The sequence below is a fragment of the Nipponia nippon genome, unplaced genomic scaffold (genome assembly GCF_047370975.1).
Source record: "Nipponia nippon isolate SJK-2023a ecotype South Korea unplaced genomic scaffold, ASM4737097v1 scaffold_12, whole genome shotgun sequence".
NCBI classification, from domain to species: Eukaryota; Metazoa; Chordata; class Aves; order Pelecaniformes; family Threskiornithidae; genus Nipponia; species Nipponia nippon.
This window is the reverse complement of record NW_028262313.1, coordinates 4,800,914-4,820,570: the sequence shown is the minus strand read 5'-3', so window position 1 is coordinate 4,820,570 and position 19,657 is coordinate 4,800,914. Positions and strand designations below refer to the sequence as shown.

Below are 19,657 nucleotides of genomic sequence, written 5' to 3'. Positions count from 1 at the left end.
CATGAAATCAGTGACCCCACAAAGAGGACATCCCCCCTCAATGTAGTGAAATGACAAGAGATTTCTTCAGCCATACCCACAGAAACCTGATGGATACACAGCAACCTAGCTTTAGGAATCTTCCCTCACCGCCTCTGCTTCTTGCTCTTTATTTACACAACCATCAGAAATTCCCACAGCTAAAATGAGTCCAAACTCTGCGTACAGTGTGCCTGTACCAGAGTACCGCATGGCTTAAAACAAGTTTTACACTAAACTGGTAGTTAACCTAAACTGTAACAAAGCACATGATGATGGTCTCTGGAGAAACAAATTGTGTTGGCTGTCGTCTTTTCTTCCAGCAGTGATATAGTATTATAGGCAGGTAACAAGTATGTTGAACATTTCTTTTGTTTTCTTCCAAGCTGCAACCATTTTCTTGCAGAGATTGCATTTGGAAGGGGCACAATAGAGCTCTCAGCAGAGCATTATGAAGGTACCAGGCAGAAAAGTGGCCTAGAAGGTTGGACAACTCTTTTGATAAAATATTGTACACATTAATCAGACAATAAAAACAACTCCAGTAACTTCGCTCTTACCAGGTTCCCCTTGCAAGCCTATTATTCCTGGAGACCCTGGCTGTCCTTTTGACCCGTGCAATCCAGGTTGGCCTGGAATGCCAGGAAAGCCTTTGCTGCCTTTGGGACCTAAGGGTAAAAATATATTAATAAATAATATTAATGAATGAATAGTGGAAGACAAAAACACAGCAAAAGAAAACAGGATCAGATCTTTCCTGCAAAGCTAGTGCTGAAAACACTCACTGGATACACAGTTTAAGCTAAATAAAGTCTCAAAGCTATGGCTATTTCATCAGCTACATAAACACAGAAGGAGGAGGTTTGTGTTCAGAGGCTACGTAAAACGGAAAAAATGGTGGAGTCATTATGATCCTCCATAGGATTTAAGCCTAGTCTCTTTGGGGGGAAAAAAAAAAAAAAAAAAAAAAAAAAAAAGAACATTGTTCTGCCAGTTAACTCTCTGGAATAACTATCACTTGGAGGAGATTAATTAGCAGGTATTATCTTCCTTGAGCAATCAGTGCTTCTTGGTAGTCAGCCAGTGCATTACAATCAGCTTGTCTCCCTACCTGGCAGTCCTGGAAAGCCGGGAGTCCCTGGGGGCCCATATGCTCCAGGAACTATGCAGGGCAAGGTGATACCTAAAACAAAGAAACACTGAGGTTGCACACAGCCCCTTTCAGAGAGACAGTCAGAAGAGGAACATTTAGTATCCAGATGTTTTTTACAGGACATATCCCAAGTGGCTGTGAGTGAACTTATGCACACCAAACACTGCTGACATCTCAAATACGTGATGCTAAAGAAAAGAAAAGGCATTCGAAGCCTGGCAATTGTCTAATCTCACCCCTACTACTGACTTACTGCATGACCAGTAAAAGGCAGCAACAACTGCTGTGGACTACTTGTAGCATGATATCCATGGCTTCCACTCAGCGGCTGGTCCTCCCTGTGGTAGGGCTATGCAGTCTGTGACTTAGAGAGCTTAAGGTCCAGGCTGAGAGCTTTCAAAGTCAGTGGGAGCTGGCAGGTTTCTAACTTCTAAAAATCGAGGATGTTTCTAAGCTGTATATAAACAGTAAGCTATAGTGTGAAATTCTAAAATAAATGTGCACATGCAAGATAAAATACATATCTAGGGAATATTGACAGGTGTTCAAGAAAACCTGTCACCCAAGAGTTTAGGCCAGAGAGATACAGGCATGGAGGGTGGAATAGCAAGGATTTTTTATTTCAGCATTACTCTCCAACTGCTTCTTCTACAGTCCGTCAGACTAAGAAGTATCCACATGGCTTAAAATTTTATTAGCAGCAAACAAGACTCAGCAATTGCGAAGCTCTTTGACTGATTTCCACCTCTCAAAAAAAGGCTCTGCACTAGCAATCCCTCTTCAGTGGAATGAAATTTATGTGGCATTATCAGAGTTGCTAGCACATCAGATTTACCTGAAAGATCTGAAACACTTCCAACATTTCCTCCTTGTAGGTCACTGACAATTTGAAGTCACATTCGCACAGTCACAGCAATGATTACCACAAAAACTAATTCAAGACTTCCCAACTCCAGAAATGCTTCCAGTTATTTTAAGAGGAGTCGGTGCTAGAACTATAAAATTAGCTCCTATGCTGTAACATCTGGCTTAGCCTTAAGCTATCCTAGATATACTTTCTAAAAATGAAAATCCGAAGGACTTTAAAAGCTATTTAGTCAGAGAGTTTACATACAAAAGAAGACTACTAAAGCAAATTGGGGGAAGAGAGGTGGTTTTTTTCATTACTCTGAACACTTTTATACGCACAGAGAAACAGCTGCCTAACTGCACTATTGCCCAATATTTGCTAATTCAAATCTGGCATCGACTACAAGGCCGATTAAGGGTGAGATAATCAGGTATCACAGACACATGGTTCCTCATCTCCTTACAACTCTCTTTGCAGGATCCTTCTATTCAAGCTCCATTCCCAGACTGACAAGCCAAATTTATTCATCAGCCATTCAAGAGGACTCCAAATTGTGACTGCTTTCAGTCCTGAGGAGGTAATCTGGTCTAAATCAGGCAACACTGGAAGTATTTCTTCCAGCACAGCAACACAAGTTAAACACTTCTTTTTCAGAAAAGATTAACATTTTCAGATGACTAACAAATTTTATTTACAAAAGACCCTGAGTCAAACTATTTCCTGGATAAATCCAATCAAATCAGTGGACTTCTGTATGGATAATAAATATGGCTCTTTGCTTCCGTCACTGACAGGGGGATTAAGGGGCCTCAAAATGACATAGGCCAGGACACTAACTCATAAAGTAACCCAATATGTCTTTTCTGGTGCAAAGGCTGTAAAGATCCCTATGAATTTTTTGGTTGAAACAGTGCTAAGACAGTTCAATGACATTCTTGGGTTCTTCTCAATAGATTCCAACTCGGTTCAGAAAAGACTGCGTGAAAATCTTCTGACTTCAACGCCTACATCCAACCGGAGCCAGAAAGTCAAGCTTTCCGTTTCGGGTCCAGCCCCAAACCCAGTCAAGGGTAGGCAGATTTGAGCATCACTCTCTCACAGTGCCAAATGACAGACAGTGGTTCTGGTTTGACCTCCCATTTCTACCCCCTTTCATTCCACACTCGACCCTAATTTTCATGATTTCATTATTCTGACTTGTGTGATTGATTTCATTATTCAGACTTGTGAGAAGAAAGAACAATCCTAATCTCAAATTCCAGCTAGTTGGGGGCTGCTAACAGGTATCAGCTCTAGCAGAAAGAAACAAGCAAGGCTCATGTGGAAAGTGGGATGTAGCAGGGAACGAGAGGGAACCCAACCCTTCGGGTGTCTAATCTACCCACATATTGAGATGTTATGCAAATTCTGAAGGAAACATCAGAACATTTTCTACTTTGATTTGAGAAAACCAAAGGTCAGTTCTCAATTCATTACTTTCATCTTGATGTCAGGCATTCACTGATAGCAAAATTCATTTAAAAATGACTATACTCATGATAACGTATCTACACAGAGTTGTAATAACACTTCCATTCTTACACAAAGCCAGCATGCTATTTTCATCTGTGACAGCAATTCATCTTTGGAGTCAGCACTAGCTTTAAGAACAGAGGTTCAAAACTAAAATACCCATGATCCAATTTATGCTTCGAATGGGTATGGGCACCGAATATCATGACTGCAAGATGTAACACACACATTGCTGCCTGCACTTGGGTACACTTGGACAGGGCATTCTTTTGATAAGTAAAAGTTAAATGGTATGGACACAAAATGAAAATTCCAGTTCTGATCTTCTGCAATCCTGTGTGAGCCTGATGCTGAATGCTTTGTAAAACAAAAAGTTGAGGTCAATCTCTGGGACATTTCCTCAGACACAGTACAATAAAGAATGATATTTTTCAAAAAGCAAGCATTCGGGGCAGCAACTGGCATGGAAAGGGAGGTTTAGTTAATACTGTTGCATTCACATCACATGGCTTTAAGGACTGTCTTACATGAGTTCTCCAAACCCAGCTCTGTATAATAGCATATTCTGTATATGACATTATTAGCCAGCAGCAGAACACTTGAACAATTGATATTTCACGTGAGGATAACTGAAAAGCAAATAGGACTGTTTCCTTGGGTGTTTTGCAAAATGATGTAAGCGAGGCTTAGTGTAAAAATTATTTAAGCAAAACTTAGTGTTCCCCAGCTACTTAATACATTATCACAGTTTACACAATAATATCCCAGTATCAAGGAAATTAATCAATTATGAAACCATCACGTCAGGCACAAAAGCAAAATATGGGGCAATTCCAACATTTTTGAGTAATCTCATAATACCAGGTAAAATCAGTCTAGCTATTTATAAAACACTGAGTTAGACTTCTCCAAAGCAAGACTGTTTCACCCTGCATTACTGCACATGGCATGAACTCAAGCAAAATTCCTCAGTGGTGCCTCTGACGTGGTAACTTCAGTAGGTCACAGTCTCTTTTTAAATGTCGTTCCTCATTTTCACGATAAGGCCTTTCACTCTGGGCAGTATAAGAAATGATTATTTCTTCCACCCACACACATTTCTTTAATATTAGATGAAACTTACGGTATCAAAGGGCCTTTTAATGTATGCAAATTATTTCTTAGGATGGAGGGAATGACGCATTCGCAAGTTTTCTTACACATCTCTATGGAGGTGCAAACTGAACTGGCTAATGACTTATTCACACTTTCCCACGTATTTTGAGTATAGATACTCTTCTACAAAGGACCATTCATTGTTAGCAAAGCTTTGATGTAGCATTCATAATAAGCTGGCTTCTGATGTGCTCCACAGAATATCTAGATTTCACATCATGCACAGAGTATTTTACTTATCTCACAATGCAATTTTAATTTAGTGGATTTTGTAAGAGACAATTTACCAAAGAAAGATGTAAGCATTCAGAGCTACGAATTAGTAAAGCTTTTAGCATTTAGCATGTGACTTGAATTGGAAAAAAAGCTTATGCAGACTGTTTCAGGCGGATATTAATGCTAGCTGTCTCCTCACCCCATAACAACAACCCAGCATGACACTGATGTGAGGGAACATGCCATCCGGCATGTCTGTGCAACCTTCCCAGTGCTATTCTGGCCTAGCTCTCACCTCCCTCTGGGTTTAATATTCCTCCACCAGCTCCTCATACTGCAGTAGTCTTACCGCCAAGGTTCTGAACTCAGAACATCAGTTTATCAGTCCAGAAACTTATGTAACAATATTATGCCTGCAAATTTATTATTGATTCTGCTTTATTGATATTGACTGAATTACAAATGTAGAAGCCTAAGTATACACAGAATGGAAAATACACTGAAAATCAGCAGCAGCAAAGAAAAAATACTGTTTATCTTAAATTACATTTAAATGGCTGACATGGAATCAAGACATTGGGACTAGCTCTGTGCAGTCATTTTGTTACGAAAAAAATTCCATAAACATTTAGATATATGACTTTCCATCTAACTCAGTTCGAATGCTGAGAAGGAACATAAAACATCATACATGAAACATTATCAAACCTGTATGTACTGACTTTATCACATGTCATTATGGTATGCTTTAGGTACATACAATGACATATCAACTGAGCCAAACTGTAGTACCTCAGGGAAGCAAACAGCCCAGAGATGGCTGCAACAGTCGTAACTGAACTCCCTATCTGACTGCCATGACAATGTCTTATTTACCAATGCCTGTTCATACATACAATGTACTACAGTTTCTTCTTTAAAAAAATTCTGGAGCTCTTCTTATTTCAATAATAGTAAGAGTTTTGAAAACTGATTCAGAAGTCTCAGATACCAGTCAGTTACTGTTTTTACCTGGACAATGAAGTAGGCTGTGTTTTAAAAAAACTTCATTTTATCAATCTTCCTAACTACCTTTGGTATAAAATGGTTCTCCAGCAAAAGTCAGTGAGTAGCTTCATCCAACACTATTAGTATTTAAGTACTCAACTCAGATATTTGCTGCTTACTATCTGTGCCCCCCCTGAGCATGACAACTTGAGAAAGCTGTGACTGCTGTGTGAGGTCTGGTGAGCCCACAGAGCAGTTTCAATTAATTTAAAGAGCAATCTTTAATCTAATGCAATCTTCTGGCCTGGCTACAAGCACAGCAGTAAGCTGAGTGCCATTTGACTTGTAGCAGCTTTGCACCTTTTCAAAATAAGAGCAGACCCAGCAACACCTACCTGGAGGGCCTGGAAGACCTGCTTGTCCTGGAAACCCATCCATTCCTGGGTCACCTGGTGGCCCACGAACTCCACTAGGACCTGGATATCCAACGCCAGGAGAACCAGTTTCTCCACGATGGCCTTTGGAGCCAGGTAATCCTGGCAGTCCTTTTTCACCTGGGAAACCTAGCCCACCATCACCCTGTGCACAGCAAAGACAGTTACAGCTGAAAATCAAAGAGATGTAGAAAGAATATACACCACTATCATTTTAACAAATGCGTAAGAGTTTGGTCGGTTCTGTGCAAGGTTCAGATGGGCCTGGGAAGGTACATGGAAACCACTGTAAATTATCCATCATTATTTCAAAATGCAGGAAAGCTCAAGTGACTATTAAAAATAATATTTTATGTTGTATTTGCCAAAATGTAAATATTACATATTCTGAAAGACATTTACTTTCTTTTTAATTACAAAGATTCTGATGTGATTTTTCTGTTCCAAGATTTGACTCATACTTATGCCTACAGTGTCTTTTATCTTTTAGGACACAACATAAAACAGCATTATCATCTACCCCACTACTGGAAGTTTATCTTTTGACTGGGTGGCCAGAGGCATAATGAGTGCCGATTATTAATCCTGACCAAGACAAATTTGTGCTCAGGGACTGTGACCTTTTTATGTATTCGGAGACTTACCACACGGCTAATCAGGACTAGTAAGCCAGGCCTTTCTATTGGCTCTGCTCCTTATTCCAATTCTGAAGCATTGCTGCTAAATTAATCTGAACTTACTGGGGGGCCTGGTGGGCCTGGCAAGCCTGGAAGTCCATCCCTGCCAGGGGTTCCTGGGATGCCTGAAGGTCCTCTGGGTGCTGTTGCACCACGGTCCCCACGAGCACCTCTGCCTGTTGCATAGGATGAATCCCCTTTCTCTCCCTTAAGGCCTGGAAGACCTTGCTGACCAGTCAAAGCCTAGAGACCAAAAGCAAAAAACAGGAATATGAACATGCAGAGAATCTCTAAAGGGTTTCCTATTGTATACATTACACCAAAAAAGGAGGAGGTTTGATTATTTCCAACTGTTTCAATCAAGTCACTACAGCTTTACAGGGGCAAGCCAAACCCTGGTATATAGCACTATGGTGACAGCAATCTTGGATGACATCTGGGAACATTACGTCACTCATGATATAACAGGGCCCAAGTATCGAATCTTCTTCCCTGTTACTTGGTGTGCTACATTTACTGACACTGATAAAGATACTCTGAAGACAAAAGACTGGCATCTTTATGGACTACGATTTTCAAAAGTAAATACTGCCAATAAGCAATGCTCAGCACTTTGGAAAATCCTGTTTGTTATGGTTGCCATTTCATAAAAAACACAGCTCAAGTCTCACTAACGTATTTGGCATGCAGCAGTTGAGAAGGAGACTGCATCTACCGGACACAGTTTTTATAGCTATGAGCAATGGTGTGGAAAGATCTCACCATCCGATTTTTAAGGTCTTCTCTCCGTGCAGATGTGTATCTGCTTCCCCAGCCAGCCCTCTCTTAGGAAGAACCCTGGGTCTAATCCATGTATGCCTACAGCCAAGAAGCCCTGGGATGAATAATTGTTACTGTTTTCTCTTGACTGCTAAATGTGCAGTTCTCAGAACTTAAGAACCATTTCTTCTCCCATTTTTTATATGTGATAATTTCTCTACTTTCAGCTTTTTCTTTTTTTTTTTTTAAATCCAAACAAGTAGAAGAAATTATTCAAAAAAACGTGTTCTGCTTTCACTACAATCACCACCAGCAATTGCACATGGGCATTTTTTCTCCTTTAATTCATGACAACCAATATAAACTCTTCCTGCCTTACCGGAGGGCCTCGCAGTCCTGGCGCGCCCACAGTGCCTGGGTCTCCACCAATGCCCTTAATCCCAGGCACACCAGGGCTTCCCGATGGACCTGGTGGACCTGAGGTGCCTTTTAGACCAGCTCTTGTAACTCCTCCATCACAAGCACAATCACCTGCCTCTCCTGGAAAATACAGTTAACACTCCAAACTCAGTTTCATTTGGATAAAGACCCTTTTCAGTTGCAAGAGCTCCAAAAGCAGTATTTTAATTCAATTAGGACAAAGCCATTCTCATATGATTTGATTTTGTGCCTGCTCTGCTCAGGTGACGTGAGTGTCAAGCAAGCGGAGCTCAGGTTTTGCCCAGGTTAATTTCTATGCAATGCCCATCACCAAATTACCATGTGCAGCATGAACCTCAGCACTTCTGGACCTGTTCCCAAAGGTTTAGACTCCCTTAAACAGATGGTTTTAGGAGAGTTTTAGGACAGAAGTCTTGTGTTTTTTTAAAGAGATAGTTATATGTCAGAGAAAGCAAATCCATACGCCCGCTCACAGTAGGTTACAGTGACCCACAGCTGGATATCTTTATATTTCCCTGAATCATAACTGGCCATGGATCCAAACAATCACATAGCACAGTGATGTCTGTGTCATCGTGGCTTTTGCTGCTGGTTCTATCACACACTAAGACCCAAATTCTCATCATTTTTAGCACAGAGGAGAATAAAATTAAGTTTCTCTGTCATTTCCAGCCCATATTGCAAAAAGCAGTGAACAAGATTTTATTTATAAGTCTCATTGCGTCTTATGGCTTTAAAGGATAACTTACTTAGCTAATTTTCTGGGTATGAGATATTTATCTGCTTATTTGCCTGAGCAGAGTAGGAAGTAGGAAATAGGATTTTGCTGACAGTGCTGGCACAACTCTCTCTAAATTGTAAAGGCTGTTGGGTCCTTTAATCCATCTCAACCTCCTGTGATTTGTCATAAAGACACTTCCACCTCATCCCTTAGGATATTAACCACATGTAAATATCTTTCTGAGGCCCAATGACTGCTAAAACACTCTCCCAAAACAAGAGTCAATTACCTTTGTACCCCTTTGGACCCAAAGCTCCTGGCAGCCCTCTTTGTCCAGGCTCCCCTGGGGCCCCAGGCCTTCTATCCAGGATCGTGTCTGGGGCGAATGACGGGCCTATATGCAGAAAGAAGGCAAGCAAAAGCCATGAGAAGGCTAGACTTCCAGCTCATTAATTACTTACAATGTCAGTTATGCAACTGACAGAAATGGCACCAAATCAAACTGCAACTGTGGAAGTTACACAAGGAGGCAGAACTTGGTTGGTATCACAGGCTGCAGTCCTCTGCCATATGTTTGCTTCTAGCTTCTCATACAGAAAAGCAAAAGCTCTCACAATGTGGATGCAACACAGTTTCATTCCTCTACTGCTCTACCATTGCACTTTTTCAAAGACTTAACAGTTGGTCGAAGAACTAACCAAACTGTGAACAGGTTGTATAACGAAGGGCAAATGACTTCATGGCAGATGGGCCTTTACAGCTCTAGGAGAAGCTGAGACTCATATGGATAGAAATTGAAGGGACAGATCAATGTATTGGTGATTGTGATGACCGGCTATTGCCCTTTTTGTTGGCCCAGAAGCTATCCTATATGAGCGGAGCAGGGTCTCTGCTGCTGCTGGCATGGTAGAGTCATCCCCAGGGCTACCTGCCTTCTGCAGAGCTCCTTGACTTCTTATGAAGTTGCTGCAGCTCAGGAAAGAGACTAAATGGCAAAAAGGTTAAGGGGACTTTCCCTGTCCCTCACTTTATAATGCAGGATTATTTTCTACATCTCTTTATATGCTGAATAGAATGAGCTGACAGAAACAGCAGTGGAAAGTGATCTAACATAATCTATAACTACTGTGTCTGAAAACCCTTCCCCCTCAGTGACAACAGTAAGATGGAGTGCTGACCAGCACGCGTCTGATGTTCCATGGAAACAAACTGCAACCATCAGCTAAAAACAGCTACCAGAGCTTTACAGACTCTGCAGAAAATGAGCTGGATTTGACTAGCAAGCAGTTATTGATAAGAGATCACTTATTTCTTCTCCACGGAAAATCATTTCATCAGACTGTGCTCATTGGCTCCGTCACTGGAGTGTGCCCTGTTTTGACAGGCTGCCTCTCAAAAATAAAACAGGCTGTTTGAACTCAGTTTATGGCAGAATGGTAAAACACAAGGTTTGTGTAAAACCAACCCTTTTCATGTAATACTCAATTTCTGAGGAAAACAAAACAATGCATAATTAATCCAATCAGGGCATCCATACAAATTAACACGTAAAAACAAAATCACATTTCCTTAGGTCTGAAAACTGTCTCTTCAGGCATCCTATCTGACTTCCAGTACCCAAAATACCTACTCACAATACCAGACATTTACCCCAGATGCTCATAAGGTCATGGTCTATTCTTTAATCTAAGCCAGTAGGAGACTAGCCTAGAACTTCAAAGTCCTCTGTGTCATAAATTGTGTCTACACAACCTTGTGCTTCAGTCTCTCAGGCTACCACTCTAACAATAATTAGCTGTATTCTCTTACTCTAGAGGGGTGGCTGCTGATATATGTTTAAGGTTGTGAGTTACAATCACAATGAGGTGTCGACCAAACATTTAAGATTTACAGATGAATAATCCTCACTGGCAAAGAAATAAATATATAAATGATTATTTGTCTTGTTCCACTCTGAATCCAATAGATGTTAAAAATATACATACGTGGTGAACCAGGCAATCCTGGTGCTCCTGGCAGACCCGGTAAACCATCCCTGCCGGGAGTGCCTGGCAATCCAATCGTTGCTCTTCCTGGTTCTCCCACTTCACCCTTCACACCTGGAACACCTGGAGACCCTCCAGGGCCCATTCCATCTAGACAACAATGACACAATGAGCAGCTCTCCAGCAGCAAATACATTCTAGTACTTTTAATGTTATGAAAATTACTGTTGTGCCCTGAACTGCAACCATGTCAGCACAGAACAATTTATAATTGCAGACAAAGGAAAATTTACAAATCAGAGGCACCAACTGGCTCCCATTTACATGCTCGTTTGGTCATCCAAGAAATTTCACAGGGCTGCATTTAAGTCCCACTGATCAGTTAGACAAATAACTATGTAAGACTGCAGTTTATTTATTTTCTGATTTCTTTTGAGTGAGATAATTTCCTTAGTAGATCCTAGTCTCTGGATCATTGCGGGCCAGGACTTCACAGATGACAGTCAAGTGAAACAGAAACTTTCAAGTGAGATCTCTGATGGGACAAATGGGTTCCACCTACAGCAGGTTTATCTAGCCAACCTATTAGCTCTCTATTGCAAATATGAAAAGTCATTAAAAAATTTTTTTTTCAAAAACATCTGCTATTATTTAAAATGTAGGAAAGGTTCTGCCAATCAACTCATTCAAAATGGAAATCAACCAACCTCCTGTGTACACTGCTACACCAAACATTCACACCTGAAGACTTACCTGGGCTGTAATCATTGTGGGACTAATTCTGCTCCCAGCCAAGTCAACATAGTTGGCTTCCCTGTGTGTCACCCCTGCCTCCTATGTCTCATACAGCAGTCTGCAAATCAGCCAGCTGAAGGAGCAGGGAGAGGCTTGCTCCGATACCTTCACCATCTCCAGGCTACTACCCAGAGTATTCTCAGCAACAAACACAGAAAACAGCCTGCTAAGGGAACTGTTAGCAGCTGCTTTACCTCTCTCTAGTCCTGGAAACCCTGGAGCTCCTGGAAGGCCTGGTAAACCACTGATCCCTTCATCTCCTGGAGGACCAGGTATTCCTGGGTTTCCAGGGTCACCCGGGGCACCTATTGGACAAACAGAAAAACAAGGAGGAAAATCTCATGAGAATTTCTGCTGAAAGACTCTGTTCAGTCAACTACCCCGGTGGCCACTGATCTCATTGACAGCAAAGGCTGCAAAGCTGTTAGCAGTAAGCCTGCTAGTCAAAGTTAACAATAATGGGAAAAATTCCTCGTGACCTGTTAGAGGTTGTTTCAAACTTGACTGCATGTGAAGGAAGAAGAATAGGAGAGATGATACAATTTGTCCCCTAACTTTTATAGCTTCAGAGACCATTCCCATCCAGGCCTCATTCAGCTGTAGTGTTAATTAAGCTCATTTTCTCAACAATATTCTTACCACACTGAATGACAAATAATAGCAGAATGACATTCAGAGTACTCATTTCCAAGCAACACAAGGAAGCCATTTTTCCTTAGTACACTGAAGACGCAAAGGTAGACACACAGCACTTCCCCTTGCTCACACACAGTCACAGCCTCCCAGGCACTAAATGTCATTCTGCCTTGAAACATATCATTCTGCAATGTGGGGACGAAAGGTTTATTGTAAACTCTAAAGTTATAAACATGGGACCAACCGTATCAGTATGCCAACAATACAGAAATTAAAGGAAAAATAACAAGGGACGGCTTAGACCCAATACACAGTGTGGAAAAGTGGTAAAATATAGTAAGAAGGAAAGTTCAATCAGAAAAAGTGCTTTAGATGAGTTCCAAAACAAAATGGAAATGTGTACCTGAAATGACTACACCTTCCCTGTCAATAACGATAGGAGGGCCTGGGGGACCGATGTCACCTAATTCACCCTGTAGAAGAAAACAGATTCACGCCACATTCAGATGGGTGATGGAGGGGAAGACTGCTCGTCAGGAGACAGGCTGCGTCATGGTAGCAATGTCTGTGGTCATTCACTGACTAACCAGCATTCTTTGTCTTGGTGAAGAATTCACTTTGTCCTTCTGCTATTCACAATCATCTGCTGTCCTGACTGACTTACTTCCTCTCTGATGAAACCGATGGCTGCTTCAGATAAAGTGTTTGCTACGATCCAGCTATCCTCTGAAAGCATCCCGTTACCTCAATAGGAAGCACGGACATGTATATACCATGCGTACTGCAGACCAGTTATCATATCAGCATATTGACCAATATCAGGTAGATCACATTTGTCCACCTTGTAGCGAGAGAGCTGCTATGAACATACCCAGCTTTAGAAGCATTCATTACTGCAGCTATGCGCTGCCTTGGAATCCTGAATTTCAATAATAGGAGCTTCCAGGAGAATGGATTCCTCCATAAAATCACCCAGGTAGAACAAGCAAGTTGTGACCAACTGCAGTATCATTCCTTTCTCTAACACAGTATCAAATCCTCTTTGAAACAGCAAGTGCAAAATCTGACTGTTGTCCAAATTGCCATCGTATTTATAATATAAACACCACGCAGTGAGCCAAGGCAGTGCACACTTTGTTGCTTCTTCCAGTAATAGTCCTCTGTACTACTACTTCTTCTATGTGCCCTGCACAAAAAAGAGCTTCAGTACTTGCATTTCACATGTCTGCCAACCATATACCAGTCTTGGTGGCAGATAAGTGTTTTTCACAGCAAACTACTATCCAACCATTTTCCACTCAGTTTCCAGATGTCTGACTGCCCAAGTTGTGAGCTACCCAGAAAATGTCTGCTATGCATTGCCCATCTCCAGTACAAGAAATTGAACACATGCTTTTCAGGCTTGTCAATACTTGTAGATCTGTGATCTAAGACTTCAGATAGCCTTGGCAACTATCTTAACGTCCACTTACTTCCATCTAATCTTGCCTCAATTGTCCAGTAAATATGGCATTGGTGTAAGGATAAAGGAGGCCAGAGAGACTACACCTACAATTTTAAGTCATGAAGTTACATGAATGAACATTGTAAAGGTGTTAAAGTATCCGAGTGTTCATAGTTCAGCAACCATTCATTTTTATCCTTAACAACAATGTAAATGAGGAACTGAAACTTACTGAGAACTAGTGATACAGAGGTAAAGAGGAGATTTGATAGAGGCAATGACACTTATTTATTCATGCAAATATCTTTAAAGAAGCAATGCTTTAGTATTTTCATGTGAGAAGTTACCTTCATGCCTTCGACTCCATCCAGTCCTGGATAGCCTGGAACACCTGGATGACCCTGAAAAGTCACACAAGGGAGCATTGTTATACAGTGAGACAACAAGACAGTGGCATTATTTGTTATCTGAGACATCTGCAGTGCCTGGAGTTGAATCACAAACCCAATTCCTTGTCCTACCAAACATTTGCAGAAGAAATAAAGTAAAAGAAAACTGATGGCATCAATTTCTCAGCGATCACAAAATACCAGAGCTCCTTCAGGCCTCTGTGTGCTGCAAAGATGGTGAGAACTTGTGAGCAGGCATGAGGGCACCCAAATCAGGAGGACACCTTGGAGTTCTCACAGAACTGTAGAAATGCTTGTGGAGCGAGGAGTCTAGAACATTATTTTCCTTGTCCCCCACACCTGCCCCTCCATTTTGTTCCCCCTCCAACAAATTACTGGCACCAAAACATTTAAAGTGACACTGGGAGATCCAGCTCTCCAGCTACCCATTTCCCAGCAGTATTCTCAGGGACACCGAAATTCCTCTTCTGGGTGTGTGACTGGAAATCTACACAGAAGTGACCTACTGTTCTCTATTGGGTAACATATTCAACCTGGGCCAGTATGGATTGCAAATCCCACTGCCACTGCAGACAAAATGGGATATTCCAAGAGCTCTGGAGCAGGGAGCCTCAACTTTAAACCTTGCCCATGATTCTGAAGTCTTGGACAGCTGTAGGCCCCAACAAAGCCCAAACACAGTATTGTTGAGAAACTTGTCATAAAGGGCTTGTTTTTAACCATATAATTTTAACATATAGATATGAATTAGATTATATTGGAGATACCATCACCTTCAGTATATCTTTAAAAGGACATACATAAAACAAAATATACAGGAAAGTGGCTGAATTCCAGGCTGCAAAATGAAAATGGTATTTCTGAAAGCTGCTTTCTTGAACAACTTCTACTACTGTATCTGCAAGTGGAAGTGCTTTAACATGCTTTCAGCCACTTGACCACCTGGCCATTTCCACGCCCAAAAGGGGAAAAGTGGGAGAGTTGATTGTTCAGGAGGGAATGTACAATTTCCAGTCTGTGGAGATGGTCCTCTGAATATGTACGGCTAACTAGAGAGACAGTTAAATGGATCTAGAGTTTTAAGTGGACTTTCTAGTTAGCTCTCACTAGTTTAATAAGGCAGATGCATTCAACCATCAGAGAACTTGGAGCCACTAGATAAGGAAGTCAGTAGATCTCAACCAGTTAGATGGCTTCTGTAATTGTAAGTACAGTAAAAAATAAAAGAAATTTCACCTTTCTTCCTGGAATCCCGTCAGATCCATCCAGTCCCAAAAGACCCTAGAACAGCAAAAAACCATTAACTTCCAGAGGCTCCATCTCAGTCTGGTCTTATTATATCAAGCTCCAAATATCTTAGCACCAAAGAACCAAAAGATAAAACTTTCAAAAGGAGAAGCTACCACTGATTTTCCATATCTCCCAAATATTAATGATCATAACTGAAAGAGTTCAGCAGAATAACTGGTAAAAGAAGTCTTATCTTCTTTAGCCATTGTCTTTTTAATCAGTGGTTCAAAAATAAGTCATGGTGTCTCAAATTACTAGGAAGTTAGGTAGGTAGTTTGTAATTATAAAGCCATGAAACTTAATGCAGTCAAGACTTTCTATCTTGACAATTTATTCTGCACATGCAGACCAGAATTTCTTTGCCTTCTTGTTGTGTATAAGCATGTCTCTGCAGGGTCATGGTGGTTTGAAGAATCTGTGGCTCACGTGTGATTGAGCATGTCGTTAACTCCCACATTCATTGACTAGTTAGACCAACATCTATTGCCAGCTTGCCCATTTCTTCCCCAAATATCTATCTGTGTTCTCTCGTGGCTGGTTCTAGCACTGGTTGAGAGCTCCCTAAAGCCCCTGCAAGGCGTCTTTATTATCTTCATCTGGACCTCCTGTAAGCTTCCTTTTCTGTGAAGCTTTCAAAAAAACTGAAAAAACACAGGCCCTGCAGTATCAAGACCTCCACTAAATACTTCCATATGATTTTCTTGGACTGCTTTGTCTATATACATCTTTCATCTCACCTTTAATCTGAGACTTTACTGAGATAAGAACTATCTGTTGGTTCTGTTGTTGTATGGCACTGGCTACTATGCGACCCAGTCCTATGTCTGAGACTTCTACATGCTTTGGGAATGCTTCTGTTGATGAATGGCCCACTTCATGTGTTTGAGAACAGGCATGTAACGTTACCTACCCTGCCACCTGGTAAGCCAGGCACACCTTTTTCTCCTTTTTCTCCAACACCTCCGAAGCCCTGAGGAAAAAATGCCAACATTAAATCTGTGATCTCTTTGGAATTGAATAGCACAGCCCTAAAACAAAATGAGCACAAACCTCATCTATTAACATAAACAGTACAACAGAGAGACAAGGGGAACTGACTGTTTCTGCTGGGACTCTTTTGCCCCAGAAGGAAAACCTGTATCTACCAGACTTGGCAGTTATGTGCAGCACATCATCTTTTTCATTCCCAATGACTTCCATCCATTTAAACCATGGCACATCTCTCAGTAGCAAATGCAAGTAACCCCATGCTATAAACAGCAAAGTTCTGCCACTGCTACTCTGTATTGTATTCTACATTTAGAAATTATTTCAAATCTCATTTCTTAACAGCAGCAGTAGCTCAAGGGAGTGCTCAGAGTACCCCTAGTCATTTCTAAAGCCTAAGAATGACACAAAACTAGCATTTTCACGCTCAACATTTGGAAATGTTTCGTGGTTTTCCCAGTCAGCAAGAAGTATCAAATCCAGAGACAGAACACCAGGATTTAATTTCAGCAAAAGTTACAGTAGTTAAGCAATTTTCAGGCTTCAATCTTGAAATATCTTATGGTTGTGGTTAAGTTCACACATATGTTCAACCCCGCCAGCTTCAATGGGCCTCTTGTGATGCATAAAGCTAAACATGCACATAATGGAACATGTCCAGAAAGGCTAATAACAAACTGTGCGTCATGTACAGGTTTTTCTTGCACGTCTTTCTACTAAGAACATCTGTACGTTGAAGTAACTGGCAAACAATTTATCTTATTAGTTAGAAATTCCACAAAATATTTATTCCTTAAGCTTATTGAAATAACCTGTGTTTACAAAAGGTTATAAGCTGGGAAATAGCTCTCCAGAATCCAGGGATAAATTGTTGTTCTTGATTCATACAGAGATGCTGCTACACATTCCTGAGTTTATGAGCACTAGTGTTAAACGGCCCATTTTAAAACTGGATATATATAGACAGGCAGAAAGATCTGCATGTGCTTTACAACTTTAAAGTAAAATAACAAAAATATGTTTAGACATAATTAAAGGGAAAAAACCCAGGATTTTTTTAAAAAATAAGTCTAGCTCTCTGTGGGACATCAAGAAACACTGCCATCAAGTGGCCATGGAAGGGCTATGTCTACTTGCAGGTCTGCAGACTGCAGGTTAGGCGTACTGAAATGATGGCTGCTCTGTAACATCTGTAGTAGGACAGCATTATCTTCTTTGTATCTCCAGGACAAAAAAATATCAGATTACAGTTACGGTCTTCAAAAAGTCTTGTGGACATTTTAATCAGATTTTCAAAGTACTCTGGTGCCTAGAAACTCCTATAGAGAACTTGTGAGCTATTCAGAGGGTGTTGAGCCATCTAACCCATATTAGGCACATATTAAAAACTCTCCTCTGTCCTTACCGGCATGCCAGGCAATCCTTTGTCTCCAGGGAATCCTTGAGGGCCTGGCTCACCCTGACAAGGGGAAGAGGTGAACACAATAAATCACTATGCCCATGAAAGCAAGCCTTTCCCCAATCCACCCATCATGCTCCTGGCTCCTAAGGTAAGGCCTTGTAATTTGTTTGTCAGCAAGTACACTTGATTCGTGTCATCATGTGCCAGGTATAGTGTCTCTCAGCAGTGCCGGTGCATTCAACAGATTGTCTGTGACCACTTCCCATGGCTTCAAAGACCACTACTTGGGAACTGTTGTTCTACTCTTCTCCACTGCCAGAAGTCAAACTAGAAGCATTTCATATCATCCTCTAGGGAACTGGAATATGCACAGTACTTCATGGAAAACAGCGAAGTAACACATGATGAGATAGCATAATGTCTTCACAATCCTGCTTACAAATTCAAGAGTGAGCCAAAAGGAATGGCATTTGTTTGAATCTCACCTTACGCTAATGCAACTCCACCAGGTAAGACAATATCTCTCATGTCTTACGCAGGGGCTTAGGGAAGCTCAGACTGGGCTCCCAAACCAGGCTGTAGAGGTCCCAGATTAATTCAGCATGCCTAAATTTCATGTGTGTAGAGAATCTTTAACTCAAGATGCATACAGCTTTAATAAAAATGCTGATGAGCTAAATATGTATCTCAGTAAATGCCAGGATAACAAAGAAATCTGATTATTTCAGAGTAGTGTGCATCATAGCCACAGCAAAAGAGCTGGAGCGTTTTATTATTTTTCTAAATGGATTTGGGTTTTTTTGCTTCAGTTGATACAATTTCAGAGGTCCAACAGAAACAAAGACAGTTCATTTATTTTTAGGATTAATGATGAAAACCTTTAAATAGCTTTCAGATTTCTCCTTCTGAGAGGTATGCATTCTCCAGTGGTCCACAATGCTCTGAGCTAAGAATATTTTTATTCAATAGCCATCTGGCAGATTAAACTGGTACAGAAAATTATTCTGATTTGGAAATATAACAGCCCTCAGTGTCCAGTGATTTCATTCAGCCTTGAATGAATGAGCATGGGGAGGGGGAGGGCTTGTAAACTGAATTCACAAACCTTTTCTCCTTGTTTCCCTTTTGGAAATCCCATGAATTCCAGTATTCCAGTGGATGGTGGGGGACCTGGAGGGCCAGGCAGCCCTACATCGCCCTGTTGGCAAAGAGGAAGCTGTTGACATAGGCAGAACATGCTTGATTTCCTATGAAAGTTGCTTGCGAATCAGAAAAAAGCCACTCTAATTATATCCCACGTACATAACATCTGTGTGCCTTAATGCTGGCACAGGAGTTTGGTCATGGAAGTCAAAAGATCAGACTGAAAATTAAGATGAACGAAATGCATTAAATCTGTTTCAGAAGATTTGTGGATATAAAACATGGGAAGAAAAAAAAAAGCTCCGTTTTTGAATCAACAGGAAAACATTTCAGAAAAACTTTGGGGAGAAATACGAAAGAAAAGACGACAAGAAACAATTAGAAATGTAGAATGCTGAGAACCAATTTTAACAGCACCAGAATCAAGCCCCAAACTGAGAACTTTGAGAAGCCCCATTAAGCCAGTGTAAATCCTCACACAGACTGCAGGACACCCATTTAGGATAGTGAGACTACAAACTACACATCGGTTGACTCAAAGGATATTACGAAAGCCAAAAAGAATGAAGTCAGTAGAATAATTCAATACAAGAGGTGAGGGTCCAAAGAAACTGACAGACAGACATTCAAAAGACCTCATGT

General features: G+C 41.0%; 1 protein-coding gene across 1 annotated transcript in view; it reads right to left on the bottom strand.

Moving 5' to 3' along the window:
- Positions 1–19,657, bottom strand: part of COL4A6 (collagen type IV alpha 6 chain) — a 138,173-nt gene that overhangs the window by 17,695 nt on the left and 100,821 nt on the right. Inside the window, exons 12-25 of the mRNA XM_087748500.1 lie at positions 18,978–19,070; positions 17,876–17,929; positions 16,394–16,453; positions 15,430–15,474; positions 14,131–14,184; positions 12,743–12,812; positions 11,898–12,008; positions 10,909–11,058; positions 9,213–9,317; positions 8,141–8,301; positions 7,066–7,245; positions 6,287–6,470; positions 1,130–1,201; positions 579–686 (exon numbers count right to left, since the gene is read on the bottom strand). Of these exons, the coding sequence (XP_087604626.1) occupies positions 579–686; positions 1,130–1,201; positions 6,287–6,470; positions 7,066–7,245; positions 8,141–8,301; positions 9,213–9,317; positions 10,909–11,058; positions 11,898–12,008; positions 12,743–12,812; positions 14,131–14,184; positions 15,430–15,474; positions 16,394–16,453; positions 17,876–17,929; positions 18,978–19,070 (1,447 nt within the window). The remainder of the gene's footprint in view (positions 1–578; positions 687–1,129; positions 1,202–6,286; positions 6,471–7,065; positions 7,246–8,140; positions 8,302–9,212; positions 9,318–10,908; positions 11,059–11,897; positions 12,009–12,742; positions 12,813–14,130; positions 14,185–15,429; positions 15,475–16,393; positions 16,454–17,875; positions 17,930–18,977; positions 19,071–19,657) is intronic.